This window comes from Hylobates moloch, unplaced genomic scaffold (assembly GCF_009828535.3).
Source record: "Hylobates moloch isolate HMO894 unplaced genomic scaffold, HMol_V3 SCAFFOLD_15, whole genome shotgun sequence".
Taxonomy (NCBI): Eukaryota; Metazoa; Chordata; class Mammalia; order Primates; family Hylobatidae; genus Hylobates; species Hylobates moloch.
This window is the reverse complement of record NW_026652290.1, coordinates 49,831,799-49,845,726: the sequence shown is the minus strand read 5'-3', so window position 1 is coordinate 49,845,726 and position 13,928 is coordinate 49,831,799. Positions and strand designations below refer to the sequence as shown.

The following is a 13,928-nucleotide window of genomic DNA, read 5'->3' as shown; positions in this document are numbered from 1 at the left end:
GGATACACTGATGGATGGAAGGATGGATAGCTGGACAGATGGATGGATGTGTGGGTGCATAGAGGATAGATGGATGGAGGAAGGATGGGTGGTGGGGTGGATGGTGAGCTGGCCCTGCTGGGAGATGCCGTCTGCAGACTGGGTGTGAAAGGCGCTGCCCTGCGTGAGGCAGCAGATCTCCCTGTCTCTTCTGTGTTGTGATTATTGCAAGCATGGGAAGTGCACATTTGGTCACACATGTCCATGCTCCCACACACAGCCTTTCCTGTGAGTGTGCCTCTCATCTAGCACCCAGGGCCCCCTTCCCACCAGCGCCCGCTCCCCTGTGATGAGGCCCGGGTACATCAGCACATGCCTAGCCCCTGTGCCCTCCCTCCACCAGACCCTCAGTCCTCCGGAGCCAACTGGAGAACCTGAGCTTCTAGACCCACTGCTATCATAGTCACCCCCTTTTGGTCACGCCACTGCCTTTTTTTTTTTCTTTTTTCTTTTGATACTAAGTCTCGCTCTATTGCCCAGGCTGGAGTACAGTGGTGTGCAAACTCCGCCTCCTGGGTTCAAGCGATTCTTGTGCCCCAGCCTCTCAAGTAGCTGGGATTCCAGGTGCCCACCACCACACCCAGCTAATTTTTGTATTTTGAGTAGAGACAGGGTTTCACCATGTTGGCCAGGCTGGTCTCGAACTCCTGACCTCAGGTGACCCGCCCGCCTCGGCCTCCCAAACTGCTGGGATTACAGGCGTGAGCCACCACGCCCGGTCCCCACTACCTTTTAACAAGGCTTTCAGTGGTTTGGCCCCAAAGGGAGCCTAGTGGGGGAATTCAGGTGTGGAGGAGGACATTAAGGGCTCCCAAAGTGCCTTTAAATACAAGTCAAGCCACCCAGGATGTGGCCAGACCCGCAGGGGCTATGGAAGCGCAATCCCTAGCACAGAGTACGCCCCAGGCCTCGGGGCACTGAGTCTGTTGGGGAATGGGACACCTGGGCCTGCCCTGCAACCTGGCACCTGCGTCTTTCCTGAGCCTCACTTTCCTCCATAGTATGAGCTGCTCGTTGGACAGGATGAGAGTTTGCAAGCTGGTAGCCTTCGGGCTGAATCCAGCCTGCTCACATGCAGGGTCTAAAGTGGTTTTCATGAATTGTCTATTTCTAAAAATTAGATATTTCACATACGAGTCAGGATTTCTGGCTTCTCTTGGAAAAATTTAAAAATCTGGCAGGCCTGGGCCCCTCCCTGTTACTGTCACCCACCTCCCAGGTGGACCGGACCCCACCTGCTGCCTGCCTGGCCTGGCAGCCCTGGGCTGGCTACTCTCTAAGGATCCCTGGGGAGAGGGCGAGAAGATGAAGTCGGCCTCCTCCCAGGCCATGACATCCTCCCTGGCCATGACGTCCTCTGTCTCCATCCCCTGCCCACAGCTTCACGCAGGCCATGCTGAGCCAGCCCAGGATGGAGAGCCTGGACACCCCCTCGGCCTACAGCCTGGGCCTCGCACTCCTGGGACTGGGCGTCATGCTCGTGCTCTCCAGCTTCTTTGCACTGGGGTTCACTGGAACTTTCCTAGGTAAGACCCTGAGGGCTGGGGTGACCCTGAGCAGGCCCACCGGAGCCCCAGGGAGGTGCAGGGCCAGGTGGCTGCCTCCCTGCTATCCATGACATTGGTGGGAGTGCTGGGGGCCCCCTCCATCGGGGCGTCTTCCCTCCTCCAGGCCTGGCTTGTCCATGGTTAGAACAGGAGGCTGGGCTCCAACAGCTCCTCTTACCCCAGCATGCTGAGTGGCTGCCTCCTGGGGAATGAAGACAGCTCCTGCTGCTTCTCTCCAGCTAATGAAGATGCACTCAACACCCGTTCTGCGGCCCAGGCCGGGTGCAGGACTCCTTGAGTCCAGCTCCAGCACTAGCTCCCCCTTGCAGAAGACTCTCAGGCCCTGTTGCGCAGAAGCCTGAGGTGGTGGTGAGTCAGCCACCTCCCTGGCAGCTCCCCGCACGCGTGGCTCTCAGGCCAGGCAGGATTGTGGTTTGTGCTGTGTTTGACCGCAAGCAGGGCTGGTGTAGGTCTGGGGAGGGGTGAGGGGTGGAGGCACTTTATCCCTTCTCCATTTCCCTCTGCCTGTGGCTGAGGTGCTTTCAGGCTGTGAGCCCAGTGCTGGCCTGGCTAGACGCCCACCAATGACCCTCATGATGGCAGCAACTTCCAGCTCCTTGGAAACTGGGAAAGAAAAGCAGTCATGCTAAAGGCAGTAGGGGTCGGGATGGGAGGGGAGATGGGAGCAGGGGTCGGGGACAAGAGGGGGCCTTAGGAACCTGGAAGGAGAGAAGGAGGCAGCCCCTGTCCAAGGGGAGCCCCTCCCAGTGAGCAGGGAGTTGGTCCAGCTGGCCACATTGCCCGCTCTCTGTCATGGATGAGAAGGCCCATGTCTTCCTCAGGACCAACGGTGTCCTGAGGAGCTCCCGGGCCTGCCTGCCATCCCCATCCTTAGATGCCGGCTGCAGCTTCTTGGGCCCAGCCCCCAGGGCACTGTGGGCTGTCACAGGGCACTCCAAGTTCTCAAGGAGACTGTGCTCGGCAGTAGGGGGTCCCCCTGAGGGAGGAAGTGGCATCTGTGGGTGCAGCATTCTGGATCGCCCATGGCCAGGCCTCTCTGGGACTGTGGGGGGCACCCACAGGCAGTTCAGTGCTTCCTGCTCAGGCAGGCGCTGTGGGGAGTTTTGTCCAGGAAGGGGGGCAGCAGCCAGGAATGTCTGGATCTGCCAGGTAGGGGCAGGTGCGGGCAGGTAGGAAAGAGGAAAAAGCCTTGGTGCAAGGAGAGGGAGGTTGAGGGCAGAGTAGCGGGTGGCTGGAGGCGGGGTGCAGCCGGACTGGCCGCACAGGTGCTGTCGGTTGGGACAGGGCTGGAGGATGAGCCAAGGCCTCGAGGGCCATGCAAGGGGCTGAGGCTCCATCCCCAGAGAGGTGGGAGCCATAGAGGGGGTCCCAGCAAGGAAGAGGTTGGACTGATGGAGCCGGGATCAGAGGTGGGGCTCAGGAGGAGCTGTGGAGGGGCCCTTCCAGGATATGAGGGCGGTGAGGGCCACACAGGAAGGGGGGCTCCAGGCTGTGCGGTCAGGTCCTGTGGGAGACCAGCGGCAGGGGCCCTCCAGTGGCCAGGGCTCGGGTGGATCTGGACAGGGAGGGCTGCAGGCAGTGTAAGGAGAGCCGGGATGGTGGGTGGAGCCCCTCGGCAGTGGAAGAACAAGCTGGGGGGCCCTGGACAGTCAGAGGGAGGGAAGGAACCCACAAACACCAGTGGCCACAGCCTCCCAGTGGCCCTGCCAGCAGACATGGCTTAGAAACGCCGAGGACCAGCAGCGTGGGATGTAGAAAAGGTGGTCATTTCCTGCTGTGACTCAGCCCGAATTGGGTTTCTGGGCCATCTACGCACAGCCCGCTGCCCTACTTCCTGCTTCGTGGGAAGAAAGAACTTTCCAGTGGTCCTGGGCCCTGCCCCGTGTCCCCAGATGGTGATGAAGCTCCCGGACCCCTCCTGCCCATGCTGCCCATTGCTGGGTAGCTGCCCTACTTTCCGCCTCGGGTGAAGCTCCATTGTGCTCTGGGAGGAGAGACAAATGAGGGGTTTCTGGGGACAGAAGGCTGGGAGGAACGAAGCCACACCCTTTATGGAGCGGTTACTCTGTGTCCAGTGGGACCGTCCTCTGTGGGCCTGGGACAGACACTGTGACTGTGACCCCGGCCACTCCCTACGGCTCAGAGCAGCCCTGCCGGGGGACGCCTTGTGGCTGTGCGGCTGACGGGTGCATGGCTGGCCTGTCTGGAACAGGCTGTTCAATAGTCACCCTTTCTCCACTGGGTCTAGCTCCTCTGGGCAGCTGAGTGAGAAAACAGTAATACTAGGGCTGACCTCCCAGAGCGACGGGAGGCGTGCTGTGGCCAGGCCCCGGTGCCAGAGCCACACAGTCTGGGGCATGGAGCAGAGCAGCCCTTAGCAATCAGCTGAGGCCCCTAGAGGGAGAAGAACTCACTAGAGCGAGGAAGAGCGGGAGGTAGGACAGGAAGAGGAAGGGTCTGCATAAAGAGGCACCATGAGCAGAGGGCGAAGGGCCTGAGGAGTTAAGGCGCTCTCTGTACAGAGAGCAAGGAAAGGCATCGCAGGGGAGGGAACAGCGTGTGCAGAGCCAGCAAGAAGAGGAAGGCCAGCGTGGCTGGGTCAGAGTGCATGAGAAGAGGAGCAGTGGGACAGGGGCAGTGCTCAGCACCTCAGTCCTTGGGACCCACGCCCTCTGCTGTCTGTGTGCCTGTTGGGTCCCTCTGACTCTGCTCATTGTTGAACTCCCTGGAGCCTCCTGGAGGGCAGGGCCTTGTCTCACCTGCAGGTCTCGCCACAGCCCGCTCTGGGGCCTCCCTCAGTGATGGTGTGGCCAGGGTTGATGAATAGCCGAGGGACCCTGTCTTGCCTCATCCACAGGTGATTACTTCGGGATCCTCAAGGAGGCGAGAGTGACCATGTTCCCCTTCAACATCCTGGACAACCCCATGTACTGGGGAAGCACAGCCAACTACCTGGGCTGGGCCATCATGTGAGTACCAGGCTTGCCGCCCCTCTGCCCTGCTGGCCACCTCCCGGAGAGGAGCTGGTGCAGCTCAGGACGCGGGGGCCAGGGCCCCTGGAGAGAGAGAAAGGAAGAACGTGTCATTTGTGGGGGCCTAGGCGCCCTGGTTCTCCCTTTCTCAGAAGCGTCTTATCTATGGTAACAGAAGCAACATCCCAGAACAGGGTGGCCAGCTTCTCCAAGAGGGCTGGAGTGTGGAGGCTCAAAGGCTGCAGGCAGGTCACAGCTGCTCAGCCCTGGTCCTGCCACACAAAACAGCTGCAGACGCAGGAAAACGGATGCACATGCTGGGTGCCAGCACAGCTCCACTTACAGATACTGAAGCCTAAATTTCAGATCCTTTTCACGTGTCATGAAACATTCTTTTGATCCTTTTGCTTTTAACTGTTTAAAAATGTAACAGGCGTTCTTGGCCCGTAGGCCGTAGTTTGCGGACCCCTGTGCTGGGACATCAGGGCTGGGACCACCTGAGCCATCTTCCCCGCAGGAGGGGGCGGCCAGAGCCACTAGGGCCCAGCTCACCCGCAGCTGACAGAACTCCCTGTGCCCCCAAAGCCTCTGCCCATGTGGCAGATACCCCTTCCCACAGAGGGGGCCCCGTGCCATAAGGGAAGCCTAGAACTGCTATCAGCCTCAGCCAGGTACAGGTACTGACAAGGTGTGGAGATGTGCTCCCCCAGGGGGGTCAGAGGACCTGCGGTCAAGGATGGCACAGTGGGAGCTGCCCCCGGCTTCACACCCAGCTCCCACCCCGGCAGTTCTAGTTTAGCCATTTTCTTCCATAGAAGGTTTTTTGGCAGACAGTGTTCCACTGCTTTTGTTTACCACTTGAAAACCACTGGCCTAGAATTTACAGGTTCTCCCCAAGACCTGAGGATCCCAAAGGAGTGAATCATAAATGGTGAATGTCAAGCGCAAGATGTTGCCTCCTGGCTCCCCACCTTCAGCAGCTGGGACCGTAGCAGCTGGGGTTGGAGACAGCAGAAGCTAGAAGGGGGGCTGTGGATCTGGCTGGGATCCACCCTACCCCCACCCCACGTCCAGGCCAGGCAGCCCCCAGGGACACGTCCTACCTGCCTTCTAGCCTGGCCCCTCTGCCCGGACTTGGGCAGTGCGTTCCTGAGGCCCAGACTGTGTGCTCCCAGGCTCACCGGCCATGGAGCACCCCCACTGGGGCCACAGAATGAGCCCAAACTCAAACAATCCCCCTCAACCAGGTCGTCCCTGCAGGCTTAGGGTTCCCAACACACCTGGCCCCCTCTCTCCTCTGTGTGCACAAACACATGCATGTATGCACTTACACACTGTTCCCTCACCTAGAACCCTCCCACTTATGCCCCTTGTCAGTCCTTCCAAACCCAATGTGAGGTGTCCCCTCCTGCAGGAATCCCTCCCTAGCCCCCCCACCTTCGGTGCCTCCCCAGTGGCTTAGTGTCCCCAGCAGTGCCTTGTACCCTGGAGTGAGAGTCACCCTTGGGCTCGGGGCCGCCAGGCCAGGGCTCTGGGGGACACACAAGCCACCTCCAGAGGACATCAGCCATGCAGTGTGCTGAGAGATGGCATCAATGGTCCAGGAGCTCATTAGAGATGAGCCATTACCTGGCCAGACGCTGACACAGCAGGGACCCCCACAGGCCTCCCATGGCCCATCTGTCTGTCACCTGCCAGGGCCCCAGAGATGGGCCTTCCAGGTGTCTGAGCTCCCCGGCATGTAGGACCCCGGCAGGCCGTGTGGCAGTGAGCCCGATGCCAGGGGACAGATGGCAGAGGTGGTGGCCTGGCTGTGAGGGACAGGTGGGCCTCCTGCTTCATGTTGTGCAAGTGGGGGTTCCTGTCCCCCTCGGTGCCCACAATGGGGTTGCTGCTGGTTGCCAGGCCTGGGGCTGGAGCCTGGGCTTGGATCTTTGCTGTCCTTACGTCTGCCCTGGCCCCTGCAGCTCCCAGACAGGCAGACCAGTGTGAGGTCCAGGGGTGGAAGGCAGTGGGCAGGGCAGAGGGTCCCGGCAGGGGCCACAGGTGTTCTCCAGCCCTCACCTTGATCCAGCCCTGCCTGGGGTTCTTGTGATGGTTTGGCTCGGGAGGGGGCAGCTTGGCACAGGGGCAGCCAAGGAGGGCATAGCCACTGGCTCAGGCCTGCCCATGCGCCCTCTGTGCCCACCAGGCAGCTCCTTTCCTCCCTCCCCTCCCTCTCTTCCTCCCTCCCTCCTCCCCGGCAGCAGCCCAGCGCCTGCGGGAGCTGTGGGATCAGAGGTAACTATAGAAATAGATTGGGGGACAGCTTGACGGCAGCTATTTCTGGAAACCCAAAGCAGCTGCGCCCGGGCTCTTTGGTGCCGTCACTGACGAGCTGCCGCTGCTCACTGGTGCGGCGGGGTCAGGAGCTGGTCACCAGCAGAGAGCCCCTGGCGATGCTCCATCCAGCCTTGGGCCTGCTGCATGCTCTGCCTGGGGCCTCCTGTCCTCTGGGCCGGGGTGACCAGGGGTCTCCTGGGCGTGGGGCTGCTGTCCCACCACCTGGGAGAGCCCAAGCTGCGCTAGGTGTTGAGGTCTGGGTGGGGCGGCAGCTCCTAAGCCCCCTTCCCCACAGCCAGATCCTCCCAGGGCGTGACCATGGGGCTGCACCTGTGGCCGGGGGCTGGGGACTCAGGGTGGACCAAAGTCGCTTTGGGGGACCCTGGACCCATTTCTAGAAAACAGCCTTTGTTCCTCAGAGCATGGTTTCTGGGGGACAGGGGAGCACTTTGCCCCAGAACCTCCTCCTGTGTGGGAATGAACAGCCCTAGCCACTGGGACTCTTCTGCCTGGGGCTGCATCTCTAGCTCTGGGCTGGCGGCTGGAGACCCGGAAACAGTGAGCAGGCCCCGCCCTGAGGGAACCCAGCCAGGCCAGACAGGCAATGATGATAAATGGATCAGGACCGAGAACATGGGGACCCTGGTCCTGGCACAAAAGCCAGACTCAGGAAGGGGCAGTGCTGCCTGGGCTTGGTTGGCCCAAGTGGCCCAGTGTCGGCCGGAGGGCCTGGGTCATGGCAGGAAGGGCCAGCCTGGGCAGGTGGGCAGTGGCCCTGAGAGACCTGGCTCCAGCCAGGCCTGACATGCCTCTGTCCTTGCAGGCACGCCAGCCCCACGGGCCTGCTCCTGACAGTGCTGGTGGCCCTCACCTACATGGTGGCCCTCCTATACGAAGAGTGAGTAGGGGCTGCGGCGGGTGGGGGTGTGGCTGCCCGACTGGCCCTGTCTCTCCCTCTAGAACCTTTCCTTGTGGCCAGGGCAGGCTCAGGACAGGCTGTAGTCAGCCAGGCCCACTCCAGGGCTCCCAGGTCAGAGCGGCCATGGTAGCTTACAGTGCGGCCTGCGGGACCCAGCAGGCAGCTGGCCCCTCTCCCCTCCCTCCTGCTCTCTGAAAGCTCCAAGTCAGTGTTGCCCCAGCGGCTCTGGGGGGATGAAGGGGATCCCGGTCCCATCTGGACACCCTCAAGCTGATGGAGGCAGAGCTCTGGTGCGGGCAGTGGGTCACCCCCAGGACCTGCTGACTGAAGCCTCTCCCCGCTGCCCGGCAGGCCCTTCACCGCTGAGATCTACCGGCAGAAAGCCTCCAGGTCCCACAAGAGGAGCTGATTGAGCTGCAACAGCTTTGCTGAAGGCCTGGCCAGCCTTCTGGCCTGCCCCAAGTGCCAGGCTCTGCGCAGGGCAAGAATGGTGCCTGCTGCTCAGGGCTCGCTCCTGGCGTGGGCTGCTCCAGTGCCTTGGAACCTGCTGCCTTGGGGACCCTGGTCGTGCCAACATATGGCCATTGAGCTCCAACCCACACATTCCCATTCACCAATAAAGGCACCCTGACGCCAACATCTGCTCCAGCCTCTGTCTGTCTGCGTGAAAGAGCAGGCCTGGGGCACGAACATCAGGTCCAATAGCTCCGAGGCCAGGCTGGCTCCAGCCTTTCCGTCTTGAAATCTCAGAGCTGAGGGGTGAGCACCTTTCTCCAGGCTTCCCAATAAGGTACTTAGGAGGCATCAGGGGCTCACCTGGCCATGGCCATGGTTTCCTCCCCAGGAGACTTGGTGTCTTGTGTCACCTGCTCCCACCCCCGCCCCAGCACACCCAAGACAGCCCCTCTGCTGCCACTTCCCTTGGAGGATCCAGCCCTGTGTCTGTCAGCATGAGGGTGGAGAGGTGTGGGCATGTTGTCCTTGGCCACCCCAGTCTAGCTGGGCAGATGACACTGTCATTCCTAAATGAATGGCCTTGTGCTGACCAGCAGCTGGACACGTGCTGGGCACCCTATGTGTCTGTATGGGGGTGAGGGGTGGGCCCTGCAAGGGTAAGCCTCATCTGGGGGAGGCAGGGCACAGTGACCAGGAGTGTAGGCTCAGGCATTGCCTCTGGGACTCCCGAGGTGGACAGAGGGAACACACTTCCCCTCTCCTCCTGGTGCCCATTCCGCCACTTCCTGTTTTCATCCCAGTTCTGCTGCTGGTGGCAGGGTCACCCCTCAGCCCCCAGGACTCCAGGCCCCTGACTGGGACAGGTTGAGGACTTCTATGCTTGGTGGGCTTTGGGGTGATTCTCCTGGGGGTGCCAGAGGCCCTCAGGCCTTCAGCTTTGGTCAACATTATCCCTCAGGGTCTCTCTGTGAGCCCCGAAGGCCAGTCAGGGGCTCCCGGAGGCCATGTGGGGATCAGGTTCTGCGGGGAGAGGCCTCCACCTGTTCCAGCCCCTCTCCTCTTCCACCTGTGACCTCAGGCAGATCACTGCCCTCCTCCAGCTCCAGGGGTCCTCAGTCAAGCTCAGGGACGGTGGCCGAGGGCCAGCTTTCCCTTGACATCCTGTTACTTTCACTCAGGGCTGCAAAGCCATGGCCTGAATGGACATTTACAAAGCGCCCTCAATCCAGGATCTTCATGCTCACACCACCAAGATGGGCTCCCGGGCCACATTCCTGAGCCTTCCTGGCAAGCCTGGCCCTCTCCTCAGAGGGCTGGAGGCGGGTACAAGGAGACTCACCCCCCAGCACAGGAGTCCCCAGGCCAGAGCTGTCAGAAGCCACAGGGCTTCCGAGGAGTGAACCTGACCCTTTCATCACACGGCCTCTTGTCCCACTTCCTTGGCCCCCAAGGCACACAGTGGAGGCAAGGCTGCCAGCCCTGAACTCCTCTTGCCCCAGCCCCAGCCCCCTCGCCCCTGGCCCTGGGTAGGTTCCCCAACTTCCCACTCTGCATATGGAAGTAGAGTGGATGATGGTGCCAGGGCTGCTGGGCAAGGCTGACCCTCACCTGTGTCTTCACTATCCCAGGTGCCCAGTTGACCAGGCCCTGCAGCCCAGGCAGGTGGCCCTCAGGGTCCGGGCCACAGAGCCCCTCCATCCCTCAGCTGTGCTGGCTCCTTCTCTCTCTGGGCCTCCTTCCCTGTCTCCCCAGCCAGGATGCTCGGCCTGGGATCCGGGCCATGGGTGGGAGGTGCCAGAAAGGCTCAGCCTGAGCACTGCTGATGTTCCTGGGCAGTTCCCTGCTCCCCATCTCCACTCCCCATCAGTCCCAGCCCCCGCTGGGGGGCTTTATTTTTAGGTACCACTTACTCAGCATCCAGCTGTGTGTGCAGCCGGAGGAAGCCTGGTTCCCTGGCAACCGGCCTGGCTCAGCCCGGTGGGCCCCTCCCCTCAGGGCTGCCACCTCCTGCCCACTCCCCACTCACCCCTGCGCTTCACCCTCACACCACCAACCCCTGCCAAATGCAAATGGAGTCAGGACACCCCCTCAACCCCCTGTTGTCCTCAGAAGGAAGTCTTGGCCCATTAACCCTGGGGCCCAGGACTTATTCTCTCCCCAGAGCCTGTCCCACCGTGGCCTCCTTCCCTCCATCTGGGCTTCTGCGATGTCTTCAGGTCTCAGATCACCTCCGCTTATTCCTGCGTCTACCCTCGCCATTCCCTCCACCTGGACACCCCTCCCCTTACACTCATCCATCCATCTATCCGTCCATCCGTCCATCCAACAATATTGAGTTAGTCCTTCTATGACACGGGCAGGGGACTCACTCAGCTATAGCATGGTTTTCATGCCCTGCCCTCAGGGGCACGCCACCCCTTGGGACAAGCCACTGAAGGATGGGGACAGGGCGGGATGTTTTCATCTCATCGCTGCCATGATCGATCTGTGTCCTCAGGCTCTGCGGAATCATTCTCACTGGTGAGGTGAGTTTTGAAGTCAGATCTGGGTGTGGGCAGGTGTCAGGAGGTGAGGCAGTGGGGTGGGTGAGGAGCCTTCCCGCCCGAGGGAACAGCATATGCCACGGCTTCGGTGGGCCGACCCAGGAGAGGGTCCAGGACCCCCGAGTGTCCCTTGCAACAGGCAGGCCTGGTGAGGGGCTCAGGTTCCAAGAAACAAATGGAGTATGGCAGGAAAGTGACAGGTTCCCCCTGGCTGCAGGGTGCAAACAGGGTCTCCTACTGTGAGGAGGCCCCCAGAGTGGGGAGGCCCCTACAGAGTTGTTCTGGGCAGTGGTGATGGTGCTGGGCCCTGGACAGGGGCATGAGGTGGGAAGAGGGAACGTGAGAGATGCGTAAGGGGGAGAATGTCCAGGATTTGGGGATGAATGTGGGAACAAAAGGGTGTAGCTCCCATGGTGGGCAGGTCCAGGAGAGCTGGAGAGATCCTGAGTCCCTCTGCAACAGGCAGGTGGCTGCCAGGTGCCGGGAGAGCTGGGCTGGAACCAGTACCTCTTCATCAGGGGGCGAGATCCACGCTTCTCAACCTGGAGCGCACAGTCCTGCCACTAGGCCAATTTTATGGTTTCATTTCTATTATAATTTTAACATCTTTACTGAGATAGAATTCACAAACCATACATACAATTCACAAGCCATACACACAATTCTGTGAGTTTTTGTTTATCCAGAGTTGTGCAAGCATCACCACAATCATTAAAACATTTTCGTCACTCCCCAGAGAGACCCCTGTACCCCTGAGCTGTCACCCCCGACTCCTCTCCAGCATTAATCGCCACCAAGCCGCTCTCTGTCTCTATGGATTTGCCTCTCCCAGACACATCCTATAAATGGAATCACGGTATTTGTCCATTGCTGTCCGGCTTCTCTCACTCGGCACTGTGTTTTTGAGGTTCAGCTGCATAGTGCCATGCCTCAGCACTCTTCATTTTTACGACTGAACAGTGTTCCACTGTGTGGATGGAGACACTGTGTTTATCCATCAGGCAATGGACACTTGGGTTGCTCCCACCTTCGGGCTATTGTGAAGAATGCTGCCGTAAACACTTGTGGACAGTTTTTGTGTCGACACGTTTTCATTGCTTTTGGGCAAATACCTAGGTGTGGAATTGTTAGGTCATATGGTCACTCACACGTTGGACCCACTGAGGAACTTCTAGCCTGTTTTTCACAGCACCTGCATCTTCTTACATGCCCACCTTGATGACAATTTTTTATTTTTATTTTTATTTATTTATATTTGAGATGGAGTTTTGCTCTTGTTGCCCAGGCTGGAGTGCAGTGGCGTAATCCTGGCTCACTGCAACCTCCACCTCCCAGCTTCAAGTGATTCTCTTGCCTCAGGCTCCTGAGTAGCTGGGATTACAGGTGTCTGCCATCACGCCCGGCTAATTTTTTGTATTTTTAGTAGAGATGGGGTTTCACCATGTTGGCCAGGCTGCTCTCGAACTCCTGACCTCAGGTGATCTGACCGCCTCGGCCTCCCAAAGTGCTGGGATTACAGGCGTGAGCCACCGCGCCCAGCCCCGATCATTTTTTTGTTTAATTGTCAGTGTATTCTGGACCCCCTGCATGGCCACCTCTCATGCAGTCCTGCCATTTGGGATTGGCTGGACTGTTTCCTTGGGGAGAAATGGTGCATTTCCATAGGTGGGGGGCCACTTATGATGCAGCAGTTCCACCCTGGGTCTCCCCACAGACACAAGTGCCTGGGAGCACCAAGCAACACCCATCCCCACTGCATCCTGTCTCCTGAAACCCCCAGCATTCGCCAGCAGGACAGTGGACACACACATCGTGGCTTAGTCACGCAATGGTCTCCCCTGCAGCAAGGAAAGGAATGAGTGGCCGGTACCTGTGGAAGGATATCATGGACCTATGATGCATTGAAACCAGACACAAAAGGCAAAACAGATCTACGGTGGTAGAAGCCAGTGTAGTCGGCAGGGGCTTAGCCAGGTGAGGGCACGAGGGAGCCTTTCAGAACTGGAGGTGCCCTGTGCTTGGATGTGGTGCTGTCACAGGTGTGCACATAGGGGAACCTTCAAGCTGTAAACTTTCCATCTGTGCACCCTACTATAGCCAAGTCTAATCAAGTTGGACCATATAAAGTTGCCAATACTGCATGTGACCATTTCTAACTTAGAAAAGCAGTATTATTCAGCCGGGCTCCAGTGTGTTCGCAGGAAGCTGGGCCTGGACTATCATGTTGTTCCAAACCCCAGGCCACCAGGGCCAGCGGGGTCAGCCACCCCTGGAGGCAGAGTCACTCTTGTGGGGTGATCCGAGGGTTGTCAGAAAGTGTGGACATGCCTCCCTGCCACCTGGCCATGTGCCTGACGTTCCGCCTTATTTTTAAAAATTTTTTTAAATTTATTTTTTGAGACGGAGTCTTGCTCTATCACCCAGGCTGGAGTGCAGTGGTGTGATCTTGGCTCACTACAACCTCCGCCTCCTGGGTTCAAGTGATTCTCCTGCCTCAGCCTCCAGAGTAGCCAGAAGTGCTGGTGCATGCCACCATGCCTGGCTAATTTTTGTATTTTTAGTAGAGACAGGGTTTCATCAGGTTGGTCAGGCTGGTCTGGAACTCCTGACCTCATGTGAGCAGCCTGCCTTGGCCTCCCAAAGTGCTGGGATTTCAGGCGTGAGCCATCATGCCCGGCCTGACGTTCCAACTTCTTTCGGCCTCTGAGGGGCCCCTGAAGGCTGGCAAGGGCCAGGCTATGGGAACGTGCTGTGCTGGGGTTGAGGGGCAGAGAGAGGGTTTCACTTCTTCAAATTCCACTCGCAATACTTGAGCCCACAGCTGGGGAGGAAAGGCATGGTGTGGGGCTGGGCCAGATGGACACTGCACACACTGACCCCGCGGCCCCTCATGTGTAAAATGGTCATCATAGTCATGACTGCCTTGTGTATAAAGCAGGTGCTCAGGCAGTGCCTCCCTCATCACCCATGGAGCTCCTCACGGTTTTCTTTGCTTTCTAGAATCCAGAATCTGTCTCAGGTCTTGAGGGGCATGAGAGGCATCCGGTCTGACCATATCCAGTGCTTCAGTCCTGCTCCTGCTTGCACAGGTGCTCACTCCCTCTGCCAG

General features: G+C 59.3%; 1 protein-coding gene across 1 annotated transcript in view; it reads left to right on the top strand.

Moving 5' to 3' along the window:
* PEMT (phosphatidylethanolamine N-methyltransferase) overlaps positions 1-8,457 on the top strand; it is a 17,833-nt gene extending 9,376 nt beyond the window's left edge. The window contains exons 3-6 of the mRNA XM_032176708.2: positions 1,420-1,565; positions 4,465-4,576; positions 7,725-7,799; positions 8,172-8,457. Of these exons, the coding sequence (XP_032032599.2) occupies positions 1,420-1,565; positions 4,465-4,576; positions 7,725-7,799; positions 8,172-8,229 (391 nt within the window). The 3' untranslated portion in view covers positions 8,230-8,457. The remainder of the gene's footprint in view (positions 1-1,419; positions 1,566-4,464; positions 4,577-7,724; positions 7,800-8,171) is intronic.
* The last annotated feature ends 5,471 nt before the right edge of the window (positions 8,458-13,928 follow it).